This window comes from Populus nigra, chromosome 3 (assembly GCF_951802175.1).
Source record: "Populus nigra chromosome 3, ddPopNigr1.1, whole genome shotgun sequence".
Lineage (NCBI taxonomy): Eukaryota > Viridiplantae > Streptophyta > Magnoliopsida > Malpighiales > Salicaceae > Populus > Populus nigra.
In genome coordinates, this window is record NC_084854.1 from 9141380 (window position 1) to 9159958 (window position 18579).

The 18579-nt window shown below is 31.8% G+C and overlaps 1 protein-coding gene across 1 annotated transcript; it reads left to right on the forward strand.

Moving 5' to 3' along the window:
- Positions 1 to 15103: 15103 nt before the first annotated feature.
- On the forward strand, positions 15104 to 16371 carry LOC133689007 (transcription factor IBH1-like 1). Its single transcript, XM_062108704.1, has 2 exons — positions 15104 to 15264; positions 15620 to 16371. Exon 2 carries the CDS (start codon positions 15621 to 15623, stop codon positions 16179 to 16181), a length of 561 nt encoding a protein of 186 aa, XP_061964688.1. The 5' UTR covers positions 15104 to 15264; position 15620; the 3' UTR covers positions 16182 to 16371.
- Positions 16372 to 18579: the final 2208 nt, after the last annotated feature.

Consider the following 18579-nt stretch of genomic DNA (forward strand, 5'->3'; position numbering starts at 1 on the left):
ACATGTACCAATGAGAGTTGCCAACAATTGCTCAATGACATTCAATTTATCCCTCAGTTGGGTCATCTCAGCACTAAGTTGGGTCGTCTCATCTTGAACCTGCTATCATAGAATCACCTAGACGATCGACGATTGTTGGCTCGATCTCAATTACAAGGTCTCAATGGTCGAGACACTATAGTCTATCCGTATATTATCAATCATAGTGTTGAAGATAATGTAAACCTGATTTCTAACGGGTTCACTGATAAATCCAGCCTCGAACCACAAATTCAAATCGAGTTTTGAATGGGTCAAAGGATTGTCCTCAATGAAAATTACTGACTGTAAATTTTCATTTGTAATTCCATCAGTAAAATTAACATGTTATATTTGTTGATAGAATTAACAAGGAAATGCATGCCCAGATTTTTTTTTTTATTCTTTGAATTCCACTTGTAATTTTCTCTATATTCACCAAAAGAAATTTTTTTGGTTAGTGAATATTGACGAAAACAACAACATGATATTTAATGACTTGTTTCTTTTCTGTCTATTAAACAATCCAATCCTAATTTCAAATTTGAAGCAGGTGAGCCATAAATAATATATAATTATTTTTCACGAAGGAATTAATTGTGGTGATTTCTTGATTTAAAGGATGCTATTCGAGCATATGCCCGTGAATTCTATAATGAAATTGTTGGGTATTTTTGGGTGCTAGTCTTTGTTGTTATATATCCTTAGAAAGGAACATCGATAATGAAAATATATATGAAATTGTTTGTATTTAATAACTTGTTTTTATCTCACTCTCAATCATACAACTCAAAAAAATATTTATTTGCTAAGCTAAGCCCGTGAATTCTATAACGAAGATGGTATTTCAGAAATAAAAAGAATATTATCTCAATATGATTTTTCTACATCTTGCCACCGGCAGCTAAATTTAAACAACTTTCCCGTGCTTCTCCTTTTTATTTCTGAATCCTAATTATTAAGAACAGTACTACTTGTTCGGATACAAATTCAAATGCAAGTGTAGAAATAAATAACAAAATAGCTAAAAGATTAATTTGAGGTGACAGACATTGTTGGTATGAACAGTTAAGTTGTTCCCCTAACTTCTTTCTTTCCTTTTTTTTTTCTTCTGTTCGTTATTTTTTTTACTTTTTTCCTTGTTTTTTTTTATCCTGTTAAAACCTAAACCCTTGATGATGTGTAAAAAATAAAAAAGAATTCTACCCATTTTGGTCTCACCTGTCATCATGGAATTACAAGTATAGTAAAACAACTAGGTAAATCATATAGCCATCAACAGTACCTCAATTGTTTTTTTCAATTTAATCTCTATTTTTTTTCAATTGCAGTCTTCTATAACTAAATTAATAACTAATTTTTAAAAATTTGTCAAGGAAAGAAAAATTCTAAAAAAATAACCAAAGTGTAAAACAATGATAAATCTTATGGCCAATTTCAAATTCACATGAAAAAAATACTTTATTGTCCACCTATTTTCTTATTTTTTTTCTTTTCAATCTCTATAGTTTTTGAAATCTTAGTCTTTGTTTAAAAATTTATTTTGATTATTTTCCAGTCCTTAAATGTAAGATAAAAGAGAGAGTCATTAGATTATAGTGAAAGATAAAAAAAAGTAAGTGATTGACCACATTTCAATGCTAAAGAAGGTCAATCTTAGTGTCAACATGTTCTATTTAATGGGGTTGGGGGGGGGGGTTTCAATTGAGGTGTTTTGAACCTTTATCTTCCCTTAAAAATTTGATTGGGTTGAGAGAGAAAATTATTTACTGATTTGATTTTGTTATTTTTTTAATTGTTTGGAGATGTTTTGGGTTGATAATTTATTTTTTCTATGTTCTAAGGGTGTTTATTAGGTTGTTTTAATTAAAAATAGGTTGAAAAATAATTTTTAAACAAAAACAATAGCCCCTAATTTTCCATCCACCACTATGGTTGTTGTAACCCAATTTTAGCCCATTGACTTTTAATTTAATTTTAAAAGGTTTAAAATGTAAAATTAAAAGATTAGAGATTTATTTTGATAAAAAGTGTGATTTGTCAACTTGCGTAAAAACTAAGGACTACAATGTGCTTTTGTCATTTTATCTTTATCTTCAAGATAATCCTTGTCTTCAAGATAATCCTTGTCTTCAAGATAATGATAGTTATCCGCTTTTAAATTTAATTCTTAATCAAATTTAAACTTCAAAAAAGAAAATAAGTTTGATTGAAACTTGGTTTCTCACACGCGAAGGGACTTTGGTACTATAAATACAGATCTCAGTGTATGCACAAGGGGGGAGGAAAGAAGATAAAAAAAAAACCTAGAGGGGGACAAACACAAAAAACCCTAAGAGAAGGCCATTACAAGAGAGAACAAAAAAAAAAAAAAACCAAGAACAGAGGGAGGAGAGACTGAAAAGAGGAGGAGGAGAGCATTTTCTAGTCGGTGCCTGCACTGTTACCTTCGCCTTTGCCTTCGCCTTCGTCTTCGCCTTCGTCTTCACCAGGTAAAGTCTTCTTCTTCTCTCTGTTTCTGTGTAATTGTTGCAAGAAAACAGTACGAAGGTAATTAGTGGGCAGGATTTGGGCTTTAGGCCCAGTTGGCCCAAGTTATATTTATTAAGGGTGTGTTTGGCAAAACACACCCATATGCCTTTGCCATAATTTTTATGTCCATTTTAGTTTGATATTTGGCCAAACAAGCCCATTTTCAATATCAAAAAATTGCAAAAATATCTGAGGATCTTTGTTGATTTATTTGTGGGCCCCTCGCACTTTGATTTATTTTTTTTCTTTGCGTTTTGTATTTTTTTTAGTTATGTGCTCAATCTGTGGCCTATTATTGTTAAATGCAAATTTGTCGTGCAACATTTTTTTATTTCCATCTAAAAAGGGAAAATAATAATAAAGGATAAACAAAAAAAAATGACATAGAAAATTTCTTCTTTAAATTCATTTTTTGTAAAAATATTCATTGACGCTAGAGTCAGGAGTATCGTATTTTTTGGATTTGTGTGATATTTATTAACGCCAGAGTTGAAAATATTCGTAGAAATTGTTCACTGATGCTAGAGTCAGGAACATGAAAGGAAGAATAAAAAAAGGAAAAAGGAGAATAAATTCTTAGCAATTTTAAACAAAACCAGCAATGCAGCTTGCCATCAAGTAGGACGGTTAGGAGGTGATAGCATCTTTCCTTTTGCGTAACCAGTCTCGTATCATAGAATCTTTGTTGACCAGTTAGGATTCTTAGTGATCATAATACTAGGTGGCGACTTCTTGAATACTACATTTTCTCCTAAAAATACAAGATGCCAAATATCTATTCTTGTTTTCAATCGAGTGATAATTTTTTAATCGGTCACCGCGATGTCCAAGTGTGATAATGGTGATCGAATTATAGGTATACAAATGATGCAATGTCTGCCATTGCAGACAACTCGTCATGTAACTTTATTTAGAAAAGAATAGGGTAGACAACCCTTTAGGAAAAAATAAATAAATTATGATAAAAAAAGACCTAAACACCCCACTGCAGCCCACTCGTGACCTTTTTTTATCAATGGGCCAGACACACTAAGCAACTAAGGCCTACACACCAACCCCTTTTTTTAGCTTTAATTTTCTTTTTTTCTCTCTTTAAATATAAATTAATTAAAATAGATTAATTAAGTGTATGTGTAGAACGCTGGACCTAGCTGATATTTGGTTTTAATTGTGATTATTAAAATATATTAGTGAAACAAATGTTTATGATATTTTCAATAGACTATTGTTTATTTTGTACATATTTTATGAATAAGATTGCTACAATTTTTTTACAAAAATAGTAGGCATTTTTAATGAGCAACTTCACTTATTTTTTCCTTCAATTTTACTTAATCGCTTTCTTGTTCATGTCTTTTTTAATATAGTTTTATTAAATAAAACATTTATTTCAAAAAAAACATTTATTAAATACAACCATGTCCTTGGCCAATGTTTGAAGACCAAATATCTATCTTTCAAATTCTCAATTTAGGCATAAGATAATAAGATAATAACATTTTTATTGCTAATAATAGTTGGTGTTCTTTTAGTGCAACCTTACAAAATATTTTTTCCTTAAATTTTGTTAATTGCTTTCATGTTCGTGTCTATTTATATTATCATTTGATTAAATACAATATTACATATAAAAAGCAAGGTTATTAAATATAACTGGATTCATGACCGTGTTGTAAGATCAAATATTTTGAAATACATTCATCTCTCAATTTTTAGCTTTGTCTTTGGTTATAGTTAACAACTTTTTTATGCATTTATTGGTTCAAATGATTATTAATTTATTTAATTATATGCATGCATCAAGTTTTTGATTTACGATTATGATTTTTTCTTGGTGTAAAAAAATGTATCGGAAAACCTACTAATTCATTGTCTCCCATAGTTACTTTATCGTTATCTTCTTAAACAACTTAGACATAACCTCTAGGTTTGGTTTTCGCTACGGATAACTAATCAACCTTAGAATGATCCTTTCTAAAGGAAAGAGATTGTGCGCAATAAACTTATTGATATTGTTGACGTTGTAAAGTCTAGCTTTTTTATTAATTTTAATCAAACCATGATGGAGATCTACCTTGATTTCGTTAACGGTGGTATCATACCAATAACATTTGAATAAAAAGACTATATTATGCTCGCTATGATATTGCAATTCAATCACTTCTTCTAACTTTCTATAAAAATCAACTTCAAACTCCACTACTATAGGTCTTTCTACTCTGACCATACTTTTCATTAAAAAAAAAACATATTAAATGATGAAATACCTATTATAGAACTTGACCTTTCTTTCAGAACCTAAACATAGTAAATTCAAACTAATCACTAGCATCTCATCCCATTTGATAAACCTGATACATGATTATAATCATTAACAATTAAAGAGAAAGTTGTAATGCAATTAAGTATTATAAGAGTTCAGAATTATTAAGTACTGCTTACATGTTTTCTAAACCACGTGGTAAATTATTCATTTTATAATTGAAAAATTTGAGATTGAGTCTAATTTGAATTTTGAGATAGTAAGACTTGACAATGTTGTCTACAAGGAATTATTTAATCTATTAGTTTATATGTGAGTATAATATAAAATTTTTTAAAAATAGCAACATGTTAATACTGAATAAAAGATCTCAATTTATTGCAACTAAATAGCATATAATTATGTGCATGTTTGAATTCGATTTATGTTAAGTATCTTCCTCTCACTACTTTTTTTTATAAAGGTCATCTAGGATGAGAAAATATTGACAAATTCCCACTTAAATAAACTTCCCCACCATTATCGTACCTTAGAACATAGTTGATTTATGTTTTCAAATGAGATTGAAAATAGTACAAGATAAATTTTGAGTTATCTTCAACAATATAAGCCTCAATTATCGAACCCTTAATGTGCACATTGATTTTGATTTTTTTTTCATAAGGTTGAACAAATATTTGTATGGAATTAAATGAATATTTTAAATTAAAAACAAAGACAGTAAAAATTTAATTAGAATGCATGTATAATCTTTAACCTCTCGAATGGATACATCCATCTGTATTGGAAAGTGCCTCCAACTTTTATCTCAAATGGTAAATGTAGTAAAAATTTAATTAGAATGCATGTATAATCTCTAACCTCTTGAATGGATACATCCATCTGTATTGGAAAGTGCCTCCAACTTTATCTCAAATGGTAAATGTAGGGGTAGATGGTCATTGAGTTAAAAAAAGATGGAGGGAATATCATCTCAAGTTTGCAAATTATCTAAATGATATTTATTTCAAGCTTCTCCATGTGTTAGGTATACAACTTGTTAGAGCATATATCTCTAAAAAATTAACTAATGTCCGTGAGTGTATCCTATATTCCTTTTGGAAAAAAAATCTCAATCAGCAAGTGGAATGAGTGTTATATAAATAAGTGGTAATCATGACTCTTCATTCCATAGAATCTATCATCCTCTAAATTCACAAATCTAGATATGTTCGAAGTATATCCAATATGAAAACATATACTTTTAAGTTATCGATAAACAAGTAATTGTACATTATTGTCTAAAGCAAAGCTAACTTTAGGCTTCGCGACCTGTGACTTATCATAAACTAACTTTATATTTATATGGTGACAAAAAAGGTATATCTTTTCTAGCCTTAATGTTGTCCTTTGTCATCTTTTTCACATCCATTACGGTTGTTAAAAATATTTTCAAACATGTTCCTTTTTTTATGTATGACATTTAGATTATGACATAGGAGATTAGTCTTCTAATAGGAAGCTCCCAAAAAATACTTTGTTTTATAAAATTATGGGTCATACCAAAACCATAAAACTTATACTTGGTAGATTGAAAACCAGATATAATACCCTCATACTGTGAGACCACATCATATAATTCTTCACCTAATGGTATCGGTAGTGCAACATCTCTTTCAACTATAACTATAAACAAGTCCTTTTTATTCTTTTTATATTTATCATTAGTTGACAAGAATTTTTGTTGGAAAAAAAAATGTTTTACCATTATTTTTAAGATGATTATTAATTACTCTTAGATTGCAAAGGTTATTCATGTCTAGAAATATTGTTTTGCACATGATATGGGTCACATGATACGGTAGATGGAGTAGTTATGATGCACATTTTCGATGGTGAAGCTCAAAAGTAGTTTAATAGGGTGCATCATCAGTTTTCAAATGAACCAAATAACATACATCTTAAGTTAAGTACAAACAAATTCAATTAATTTGGGCAATTTGCTACACTATATTCTTATTGGTTAGTGATATTTACAGGTTACAACTTGCCATCGAAGATGTTTATGAGGCCGAAGTTCATATTCTTATTTAAAGTCATCTCAGTCCTTATAGTCCAATTAGGAATATAAAGTTTTTTTATGTGTAACAAGAGTCCTTCCTTTGCTAGTTTAAGGTTTATACCAAGCATGCACACAAGTTATGCACTCGGTCAAATCTATATTTTCAACGTAGTACCATATACAAAAGTTTGGACACATGTCAATTTTCTTGTATCCTAGATTAAAGGGGTTTCATCATGAATTTAGTAGTATAAAATATCTCTTTCATCTTATTCCCTTCATGTAAAATGCTTCTTGCTCATTCAATGATTCTATCATAATTGGCCCCACTCAACCTATGATCTGACTTGATAGTGAATACTTATGCAATAACTGATAATTTATTATGACTTGTACACCTATCCCATAATGGTTCGTTAAATTTAAAAGTTTAAAAAACCTAGTTGTGTCTGCATTTGGCTCTTTATCTACAAATTAAATTCCTCCAAATTTACCTAAATTTTCAACTTAACAATAAAATTGATAAAATGTGAAATATACCTATTAAATAATCCATTATTTATTTTATTATAAAATACCTAAATTACAAAATGAAACTCAATTTCATCAAATGACAAGTAAATATAATTTTTAAAAATCTTATAGAAACCTTTACATGTACAAATCATACATTCATACAACAAATTTATATAGGAAAAAACTATAAAACAAATAAACACATAAATAAATTATATACACTACATAAATAAATTATATACATTACATAAAAATGCTAAAAACTTAACATAAAAAGTGGGTTACAACAAAAAATAGATAGGTTTGCTTATTTGATGTGATGAATATCTTTTAAAAAAAATTAAACTAGAACAAGGATATTGATAGACTAAGTGTTGGGATTGCTTAATTTATGATGATGAGAGTTTGATTTGTGATACAATAGAGGGGGAAAGATGTTGCTTTACGTAGGAAAAAGGAAGAAGAAGAAAAAATAAGGAAGGGGAAGAGGGGATTTGACAGGTTATAACTTAAATATTACTGATGAATATTAGTGATAAATATATTTCATCGGTAATTCCATATGTTGACACGTCATATTATCTAACGAAAATAAAGAGGGAATACTTGCCAATTTTTTTTTAATTTCTTAATTTTCACTTGTAATTCCTTTTAATTCCTTAATTTTTTTAACTCAAAATCTTATAATTATATCTACAGAAACAACAACGTTGTGTTTTATCGGTAAATATCACCATAATTTACTGACAATATTTTTTTCCATCAATATTTTTGTTTCACTACAAGATTTCACAGTTTTACCAACGAAATTATTCTGTTAGTATGTGATTAAGATTTCATCGGTAATTTATTTACCGACGTCTACACTGACGGAATACATTCGTCGGCTTTCCTTTCGTTGGTAATACCATATTCCGTCGCTATATCAGTCGCCGAAAAAAAACATTTGCCGATGGTTTTACAGATAGAAATTGCACGCAAAAAAAAAATTTCCCACTTGAAATTTACCGATGGATTTATCCCGTCGGTGATTGTGTGATAGACCGACAAATTAAAACTGTCGGTAAAATTATCAATGAATGTTTGGAATACAGACCTAAGATATTCATCTGTACATTCGTCGGTCATTGTCGCATGCAATATAAAATACCAACAGATTAAGTCTGTCGGTAAATTGGTATGTGAATCTCTAATACCGACCAAATATATCCATCTGTAAATTCGTCGGTGATTATGGCAGCTATTGTCAAATGCCAACGGATATATTTTGTCGGTAAAACCCTCTATGATTATTTTTAAATATGTTTTTAAAAAATTATTTAGAATACATAATATAAAATTATATAAATTAATGGTAATAAAAACCAATTATGCAAATAAAAGTTTTATTAAACCAAAAAAAAAAGAAATAAAGTTAAATAATATTCATTACAAACTGAATGTGTTTTAAAAAAATATATTAAATTAACTATTAAAGTTAAATAATATTCATTACAAATTAACATAATGGCAGAGCTGGAGGAAGAGGAGGAGGTTGGTTGTTATACGGCTGAAAAGAAGAAGGCACACATGTATCACCACTCTGTGATGCCATGCTCATGACAAATTTGCGAAGCTAGTCATGGTTCACTTTTTGTTGTGCATTATCTGCTTTGAGTTTTGCATACGCCGCTGATAGGTGGTCATATTTTTCAGTGAGCTGAGTCGTGTGTTGCTGTAAGGCCACGAACTCCTTAGATTGGGTGCTCGATACTGATTAGGAGCTCCCAACGGTTGAAACACTATGGGCCGCTCACAAGTTCTCGGCCGTAGTGTTGGAAAGCCCGTAAACCTGATTTTTTATTTTCAGAAAAAACTGAAACCTTAACAAACTTACATTGAAAGGTCGTCCTTCCACTGTGCCTCGTACTTGTGAGTGAATTGATTCCACTACGAAGGCACACCACTTCTACGCTGTGAACCCGCCCTCGAAAAGGCAACATCGGTTAACGGTGCAGGTGGCATAGGTGCCTCTTTTTAAGAGGCACCTAAGGATACGTCATCCTCGTTGCTAGAAGAACTAGCTGCAACCATACGTGAGCGACCAATTCTGGTTTTTGTTCTATGCATCTACATAATTGTATACGAATAATTATATAATTAAATTCGAATGTTTAAAAAAATTCAATAGCACCTCCCCTATACTAGATATACCCAAATCCACAAACCTGTAAATATTGACAAAAGTCACAACCAATTGACTCCATCTATACTAAAATTGTATATAACATAACATCTATACATATAACATTCATTCTAATTACAAGGTAAATTCAACATTAACAACATATTCAATCATTATATAAATACAAACAATAAAAAATATTCAATAAATTCAAAAAAAAAAAACTCTAGACTAACATTTAAAATTAATGCAAATAATTAAACACAAATCATGTAATAATGTAGTAAAATTACTAATTATTCCAACATATTCAATTACTTATTCTAAGGTAAATTCAACATTAACAATTACAATTCAACAAATTATTCAATCATTATATAAATACAAACAATAAAAAATATTCAATAAATTCAACAAAAACTCTAGACTAGCAATTAAAATTAATGCAAATAATTAAACACAAATCATGCAATAATGTAGTAAAATTACTAATTATTCCAACATATTCAATTACTTATTCTAAGGTAAATTCAATATTAACAATTACAATTCAACAAATTATTCAATAATTATGCCAATACAACAATAAAAAAATATTCAATAAATTAAAAAAAACTATAGACTTTAGAAATGAAACATGCTTACCTTAATAATGTGTTGATTTCAAGACTTTATCTACATTATAAAAATACACCAAAACAAAAAACACAAAAAAAAATAAAAAAAGCTAAAAAAAACCCTTAAAGCAAATGAAATAGAGGAAACACATATCTTTTAATCCGATGAAGATTCATAAGAACACTTGCTAGAGATTGTAGGTGAATGCCTTGAAGAAATCAGAGGAAAAAATTCGAAATTGAAGGTGAAGAATAGAAGAGATGAAAAAATGAACTGAAGGGGCGGTCGTTGGGATATATAGGGCAGTTTTACAGACGAAAAATAAAAAAAATATTATTTTAATTTATTCCATCGGTGACGTTTGAAAATCCGTCGGTAATTTTTGAATTCCTCACCAACAATTTTAATTACCCTCTATATTTTTCGCGTTCCGTCAGTAAGTCAGTCAGAAAAATAACGCGATCAGAGATGCATTTAATGCACCGCCCTTTGGAATTCACACAATCCGTCAGTGATTTTATCTGTAATATTATCCACCAATAATTTATCGACGATCTTTAGTCCGTCGGTAAATGCGTCGGTGATTGTGGCATTTCCAGTGATTATTTTCGAACTCTCTGTGAAATGTTGATGGACCTTATTCCATCAGTATTAGATGTCGGTAATTGTCGCATTTCAAGTAATTATTTTTGAACTCTCTGTGGAATGCCGACGGATCTTATTCCGTCGGTATGGATGTCGGTAAGTGTGCAAGAAAGATTATATTTGTATTGCCTATTTACCTTCTTGCAAACACTTAAATGATAAATTGTCCATCACACAAAACAATACACAACAATGCTTAAACAATACATATTTCATGTTACAAAATATATCATCCATAATCTATATTACATGAGAAAAGGGTTTTACACAGGGCTTCATTCTGATAGTTAGTCAGAATTTTCTTCTTCTTCATTATCAATTGAATAGTCATCACCTTCATCGTAATTTTCAATATGTCATCATCTTTATCGACATTTCATTGTCCGGTAGAGCTCAAAACAACATTCAACTCCTCTGTATTAACATTAACAAGACTATCATCAAAAACACAAAAATTTTAATTTTCTTCCAAGTCAACCAAAAGAGTAACTCGATATGGTTCAACCAACTCACTAACTTGAAAGACGTCATCTCACATACTTGTGTCTTCGTTCTCATCCTGAACAAGCTCGGCACGACCATTGGGTTTCATTTTTAAAACGAACACCCAATCCACACTTGATCGATCCTTTCTAAAAGAATGGGTGTATATGTAATAAACTTGTTGACGTTGCTTTGCGAAAACAAAGACATCGTTTACATTGCGGAGTCTAGCTTTTGAGTTGATTTCGACTAGACCATAGTGCGGATCAACTCTGATTCCTCTGTCAGTCGTGTCATACCAATAGCATTTGAATAAAAACACTCTATTCTGCTCGCTATGATATTGCAGTTCAATGACTTCTTCTAATCTACCATAGTAGTCAACTTCTAACTCACTACTAGTTGATCTCTTACCACAAACATCGCTGTTGTATGTCTTTCTACCATGCCCGTATTCTTCAGTATGGAAAACATATCCATTAACAAAAAACCCGTTGTAGCACTTAACTTTTCTTTTAGGGCCCAGGCTTAGTGAAGACAATGACTTAGCAACACCCCTTCCCATTTGATAAACCTTGTATATACATCAATGAACAGTAAACGAGAATCACGTAATGACATGCATACAATAATTTTGCAAGTGAGAATGAGTTTGTGATGGTGCTTACATGTGTTCTAAACCATGTGACAAATTATTCATCTTGTAATTGAAAGATCTAGGATTCAATTAGCTGTGAGTTATTGGACAACAAATATTATCGATGTTCCCTGCAAGTGGTAATGAATGTATTATATTACAATATCTAATTAATAGTATATTATTGACAAAGTTTAATTAGTATTACACATATATACACTTATTGAATAAAAGGTCTCAGCTCATCACAGTTAAATAGAACATAATTGTGTTGAACTCTATTTCTGACAAATATCTTCCTCTTTCGACATTTTTAGGTGTGGGTCGTCCAGGATTGGAGAATATTGACAAGTTCCTACTGGAAAACACTTCACTGCCATCATCATGTCGTGGAATGTTATTGATTCTCGTTCTCAGATGAGGTTCAAAATAGTACAAGATAAATGTTGAGATCTCCTCAACAATATAGGCCTGATAAATGTTTCATCAGGACTTTGCAGCATAGAAGTTTTTTTTCAGCCTGTTCCCTTCAAGTAAAATGCTTCTCGCCCATTCAATAATCTTGTTATACCCAGCCTCACTCAACCCGTGATCTAACTTGATGGTGAAAACTTGTGCTACGGCCGATAATTTACTGTGGTTCGTGCAGCCATCCCATAATGGTTTGTCAGAATCTTTCAACAAATCAAAAAACCTAGCTGCATCTACATTAAGTTCTTCTTCTACAATTGGACATTGACTGATATTACCTTGATTCATTCTCATTGCATCCATAACCATATTCCTGTAAGGATTAGTGTTGTCATTTACTGCTTCATGGATGTTGCTAACACTAGAAGTTGACCCAACCACCTTTTTTTTCATTCTCCTTTTACTAACAAATACTTCTCCGTGTGCATACCAACACTGGTAATTCTTTATAAACCCTTTGTGTAGAAGATGCATCGTTACAACATCTGGGTGCAGATATGTTTTATTTTGACACTTCCTCCATGGACACCTAATACCGTCTCCAATAAAATTTCTGGAAATAGATGTTGTAAAATTAATAAAACCCTGAACCCCGTTACAATAATCCATCCTCCACAATCCTTGAGGTGAATCTCGATACATCTATGAACGATCAACCATGACTTCTATCGAATCTCTATAAAATTATGATGACAACATGTATTAATTAATTATGTTAGGTAAATAAATATGCAAAAAAATTGGTTTATCTTGAGATTATCCAACAAACCAATTACAACTTTTCATAAATATTAAATATTCATTATCAATTATCAACGTCCATACAAATTAACACACACACACACACACACACACACACACACACATATATATATATATATATATATATATATATATATATATATATATCAATTTATAAAAATTACAACTTCGCAATACAATTGATGATAAAAATTAAAATGGACCCATTAAACAAGCTATTAATTATTTCAAAACAATACATGTAATTCGGTAATTCAATAAAGTTTCAACAATTTACAAACAAATATAATCTTACAAAATCTAAAATAAACCATAATAAGTATAAAATTATACATTCATATACTACAAGTTTGTTTGAGAAATAACAATAAAACATGTACATTTACTAAGAAAATACATATACTAAAAAAAATCGTGATATTTAAATGTTAAAATTGAAAAAGATAGAATTACTTACAAAAACTGATAAAAATCTGTCGGTAAATCAGAATACGGATATCGTGACAAGAAGACTTTAAGATATATGACTTGTTGTGCTGAGAAGAGGGATATTTTTTTTCGGAGAGGGGCTAGTTGTTGTAGCTGGGGAGAGTTTAGATGAGGAAGAAAAAGGAGAAGAAGAAGGAGAAATAGGGGAGGATAGGGTCGAGTGAGAGTGGATGTATTAACTTTTGCTGACGGATTCACCGATGGCATATTCCATCTGTGATTCTGTCAGCTATTCTGACGGTAAATACGACACGTCACTGTATGGAGCTGCCATTTTGAATCTCTCGGTGATTCCGTCAGGATTTTCATCGGTGAACTGGTCTTGTCACCGTACGGAGTTGACGTTTTGAATCCTTCGGTGATTCCGTCGGTAAAAAATACCAGCAATAACCTCCACGTCAGCGAACCACCCTTTTTTTTTTTAATTCTCAACATTCCATCGGTAAGTTTGTTGGTATTTGCCGACAGATGTTTTCCGTCAGTATGTGATGATGACATTACCAACAGATTGAATGCTGTTGGTAATGGCGACCGCAAATTGTCGACGGAATTATTCCGTCCGCAAATCCGTTGGTATTAAGCGAGTTTCTGGTAATGTTTGTATTTGATAATTTTCTGGTAATGGTACAAATAACCTTATTACCTATGTATCAAAAACATGTCACTCTATCCTCTCTAACACTTCACAAAACTCTTGTTGTTGTTTAACTTGATAAAAACTTGCTTGCCTTAATTACTAGTATATCTTTTTCAAGAACAAAAATTCCAACAACTTGGTGCAAATTTGGTAGATAAAGAAACCTCCACGTCAACGAACCACTTTTTTTTTTTAATTCTCAACATTTCATCGGTAAGTCCGTCGGTATTTACTGACAGATGTTTTTCGTCGGTATGTGACGATGACATTACCAACGGATTGAATGCTGTTGGTAATAGTGACCTCAAATTGTCGACGGAATTATTCCGTTGGCAAATCCGTTGGTATTAAGCGAGTTTCTGGTAGTGTTTGTATTTGATAATTTTCTGGTAACAGTACAAATAACCTTATTACCTATGTATCAAAAATAGGTCACTCTATCCTCTCTAGCACTTCACAAAACTCTTGTTGTTGTTTAACTTGATAAAAACTCGCTTGCCTTAATTACTAGTATATCTTTTTCAAGAATAAAAATTCCAACAACTTGGTGCAAATTTGGTAGATAAAGAAATCCCATGTTTCAATTTTTCCACGTTTCGTGAAGTAAAACCATTAACTAATTAAGTTTTGTTTGTATTCATTTCCTTTAAGGAGGCCTTTAAGTTAATCTCATAATTCTATAAATCAAAATGCTAATTTCTTTTTATAACCTCTAGGGTATGTGTGGTGGGCCATGACCACCATGTGCCTGCATGTGCTGTGTCTTTTTCTCCAAGGCCCACTGCTACTTTTCTTTTGAGCAAATAAATGGACTGGCTTCACATTCTTCTCGCTTCTCACTATATCTCTCTCTCTCTCTCTAACATCATTCTAGGATTCTGATACATACTTTCTTGGATCTGTAGAACTGCACCAGTCTGCAACTTGTCTCACTCACCTCTCATGATTTTCTGTGCTCTTGTTCTATACAAGAATTAATTTTATCAAGGTATGCTTCAAAATGTTATAATATATATTGTTGCTTCAACATTGCATATCATGTAGTTCCTATGACATGAGTAGCTAGATCCATCAAGTGCATAAATTCACCTTAAACATGCCATCATCTTCTTTTTGGAAATACCTTAAATCTTTTCCCATTTTTCCTTTCTTTTTTGGATGGAAAATATATTTGCTTTTTTTCAAATAAAAATTATTATTTCTATGATATGCAATTCTCTCTTTAGTTGAGAATAATTGTTGGAAGAAAATATAAAGATGCAATTCCCATTACATATCTCTCTCAAAATATCAGAGAATTGAACTCATCACAATCTTCCTGTACTGTGCCTTATTCTTTGCAGAATGCGTGCTCCTAGTTCAGTACTCAAGCAACAATTTCTCAAGAAATGGATAATGGGTCTCCAAGTGTTTGGTTCTGCAAAGCAGAACATGAGCATCCTGGAGAGAAAGAAGGCGATAAGGCTATCAGCAGACATTGCTTTAGCTTCTACAAGAGATGGAAGGACTTGTTGGAGTCGTGCACTCATTGCCAATGCTTCAAAAGAAGATGATAGTAAAGTCCTTGTTCAGCACCTCTTAGCTCCTGAGAGTGAGAGGCTAAAGAAGGCGTCTATTGGATTGGTCATGGACAACAAGAGGGTTAGATGCAAAAAAATCTTAAAGAGGAGTTGCTGCATAAAGAGAGTAAGAAAAGGTGCGCCTCAAGTTGTTCTTGCTAAATCAATCGCTAAAAGGATGGTAATGAGAAGAACACAAGTATTGAAGAGTCTTGTGCCTGGAGGGGAATTTATGGATGATATCTCTTTGATTGAAGAAACCCTAGACTACATAGTATCTCTTCGAGCTCAGGTTGATGTAATGAGAAATCTTGCTAAAGCTACAGAAGTAGTCAACGGTAAATAGGAACATCAGTGGAAGACTATAGCTACTTTCTATAAATTCTAAATGTTCTATTTATTTTAACTTCTTGTTTTGCTTTTTCCCTTGTAAGACTATATATGAAGAAAAACCCAGAAGCTGCTAATATAGGTAGCAAGGCATATTGTACAGAAGAACCATATTTAAATCAATCAAGGCTTTTGTTTCCCTCGTCTCTACTTGCTAGCCTTAATTTATCAGTCTACATTAAGATCATGAGCTAAATCCCTGAAGTGCTTTCACAAATTTTTAAAGCTCAATTATGAGGAGCTAGCCAGCAATATTGCATTGTGCATAGTTCTTCTATTTTTCTTTGTACTTTCATTTTCTTGTTCATGGTTGGTTGTGCTCAATACGCAAACAAAGGTAAAGAATCCTCAACCATAAGGGAATCGAAAAGTACAATCTCTGTTCAAGAACATGACTACATGAGGAAACTCATGGACAATCCATATCTCATTCACCAAAAGGAAAAAAAAGGCAAAGAATAAAATTATTCAAAGAAGGAACTTCCACTATGGCTTGTACTAAGCATGTTCTTGAGAATATATTGCTTCAAATTCTACTTTGATTGTCTTCTGATATTGTTCTGAGCGTGCCGTTCAGTAAAGGGAACTAGGTACATCCTCTCTATTGTAACTTACAATGATATTTTGCCATATGAAGTGTTGCTTAAACAGCTAGCGTTTCGATTCATCTGTGCTTATTTTGGCCAAGGAGGTGAGATGATTTTGCATCATTGAAGCATGTTGGAGAGAAAGTTGTAGCTGACAAGATAACAAAGAATGGCCAAATTACTACACCCGTGCAACACCCTGAATATACTATATCAATGTGATGGGGACAGCAGCAAAGATTTTAAGATGTAAGAATTCATAAAAATTTAGTTCATGATGAGGCAACTGATTTATAAATATACAACGCTATACATGAAAATTATGGTTTATAAAAAATTTCAGCTGGTTCTTCCATGCAAAGCCTAATCCTTGCTTATTAACATGGGCTGAACTGCTCTAATGACCTGGTCAAATATCTAAATGTGATCAGTTTCCAATGGTTAAAATGGAAATTAACCCATGGCAGGCACTGTAACTTAGCATTTTGAATCTGTTTTGTCATCTGGGCTAAAGAAAGGTAACACTGGTAACCTTTGAACAGGCCAATGATAAATACATGCATTGATATAAGATGGTAATTATATGAAGAAAAAAGCAACAAGCATCGATATTTCTCGTTCAGATTTTTTTTTAAAAGAATATCGTGCAAGTAATTGTATCGAGTTAAAATTAAAAGATGGCATAATGGTTATATCATCTTTTAATTTTAAAGAGAAATAAGCACAGGCATCAAATGTTATACGAAGCTATTTAAAACACAAGCCAACAGTGGGAACTGAAATTGACAACAGTTTCTTTTGTTGTTAATTTCAGAGTAAGAAGATGGCAATCCATAACAATTTATCAAAAGTAAAGAACATCACAGAAAGAAGCACCGGATTACGGGCCGGATATGTAGTTTTGCATGCATTCAAAATTTCCACCAACAGTCATATATATCCTGTTGTTTTAATAATCTTAGAATAAGTTATAACTAAATTCATGATTACAGCAATTAAAAAGGTTATATCACAACTAATTAATAAAGTAGTTGTATTCAGATTAGGAGGTTGTCCAAATGACAAGAATATACTAGTAATTCCTTTCGGCTTTTGTTTTTTTCTGGATGTAATTAAGAGTTGGTTGGCCAATTAGTTAAGTCCCATCAAATCAAATTTGAGCATTCTTGTCTAATGTTGCTACCCAGCTATACCTTACTTAATTCATTCTCTTCATATAATGCTAGACACTTGCATGATTGTTTGGAAGCCATAATTGTCTTAATATACGAATATTGTGTATGTGTAGCATCATGGGCAATGAGTTATATGAACATCACTCAAAAGCAAATAATAATTTTATTTGCCTTTTCATTTGAGAAATTAAGTCTATGCACAAAAGAAAGTTTACAGACTTTCTTCAAGTAGATTTCTGATTTGAAACTCCTGCATATCAGCCCTCAGAACATGGACTGAACTGGGTAGTGTCCACCTTGAATATATGGTTTATTGATCATAAAATCCAAAGGGTTGGGGACATGGCACTGTTTGTCTATTGTGTCAAGGAAGAAATACATGGTACTATACTCTTTCAGTTATGATTGCATTAGGACAAAGGCAACGAGCCAAAGACCAGGCTCAAAATGGTTTGTCTGTGGTACACTGCCTCTGCTACCGGCCAGCCTCCATTGATAGTCCCACTGCAAGACTGATTCCAGGTTCTTGAAGGCCTTTTGACGACAAATAGGTCCCCACGCTCAGCCTTCAGGCCCGTCGCGATTTGTCCTA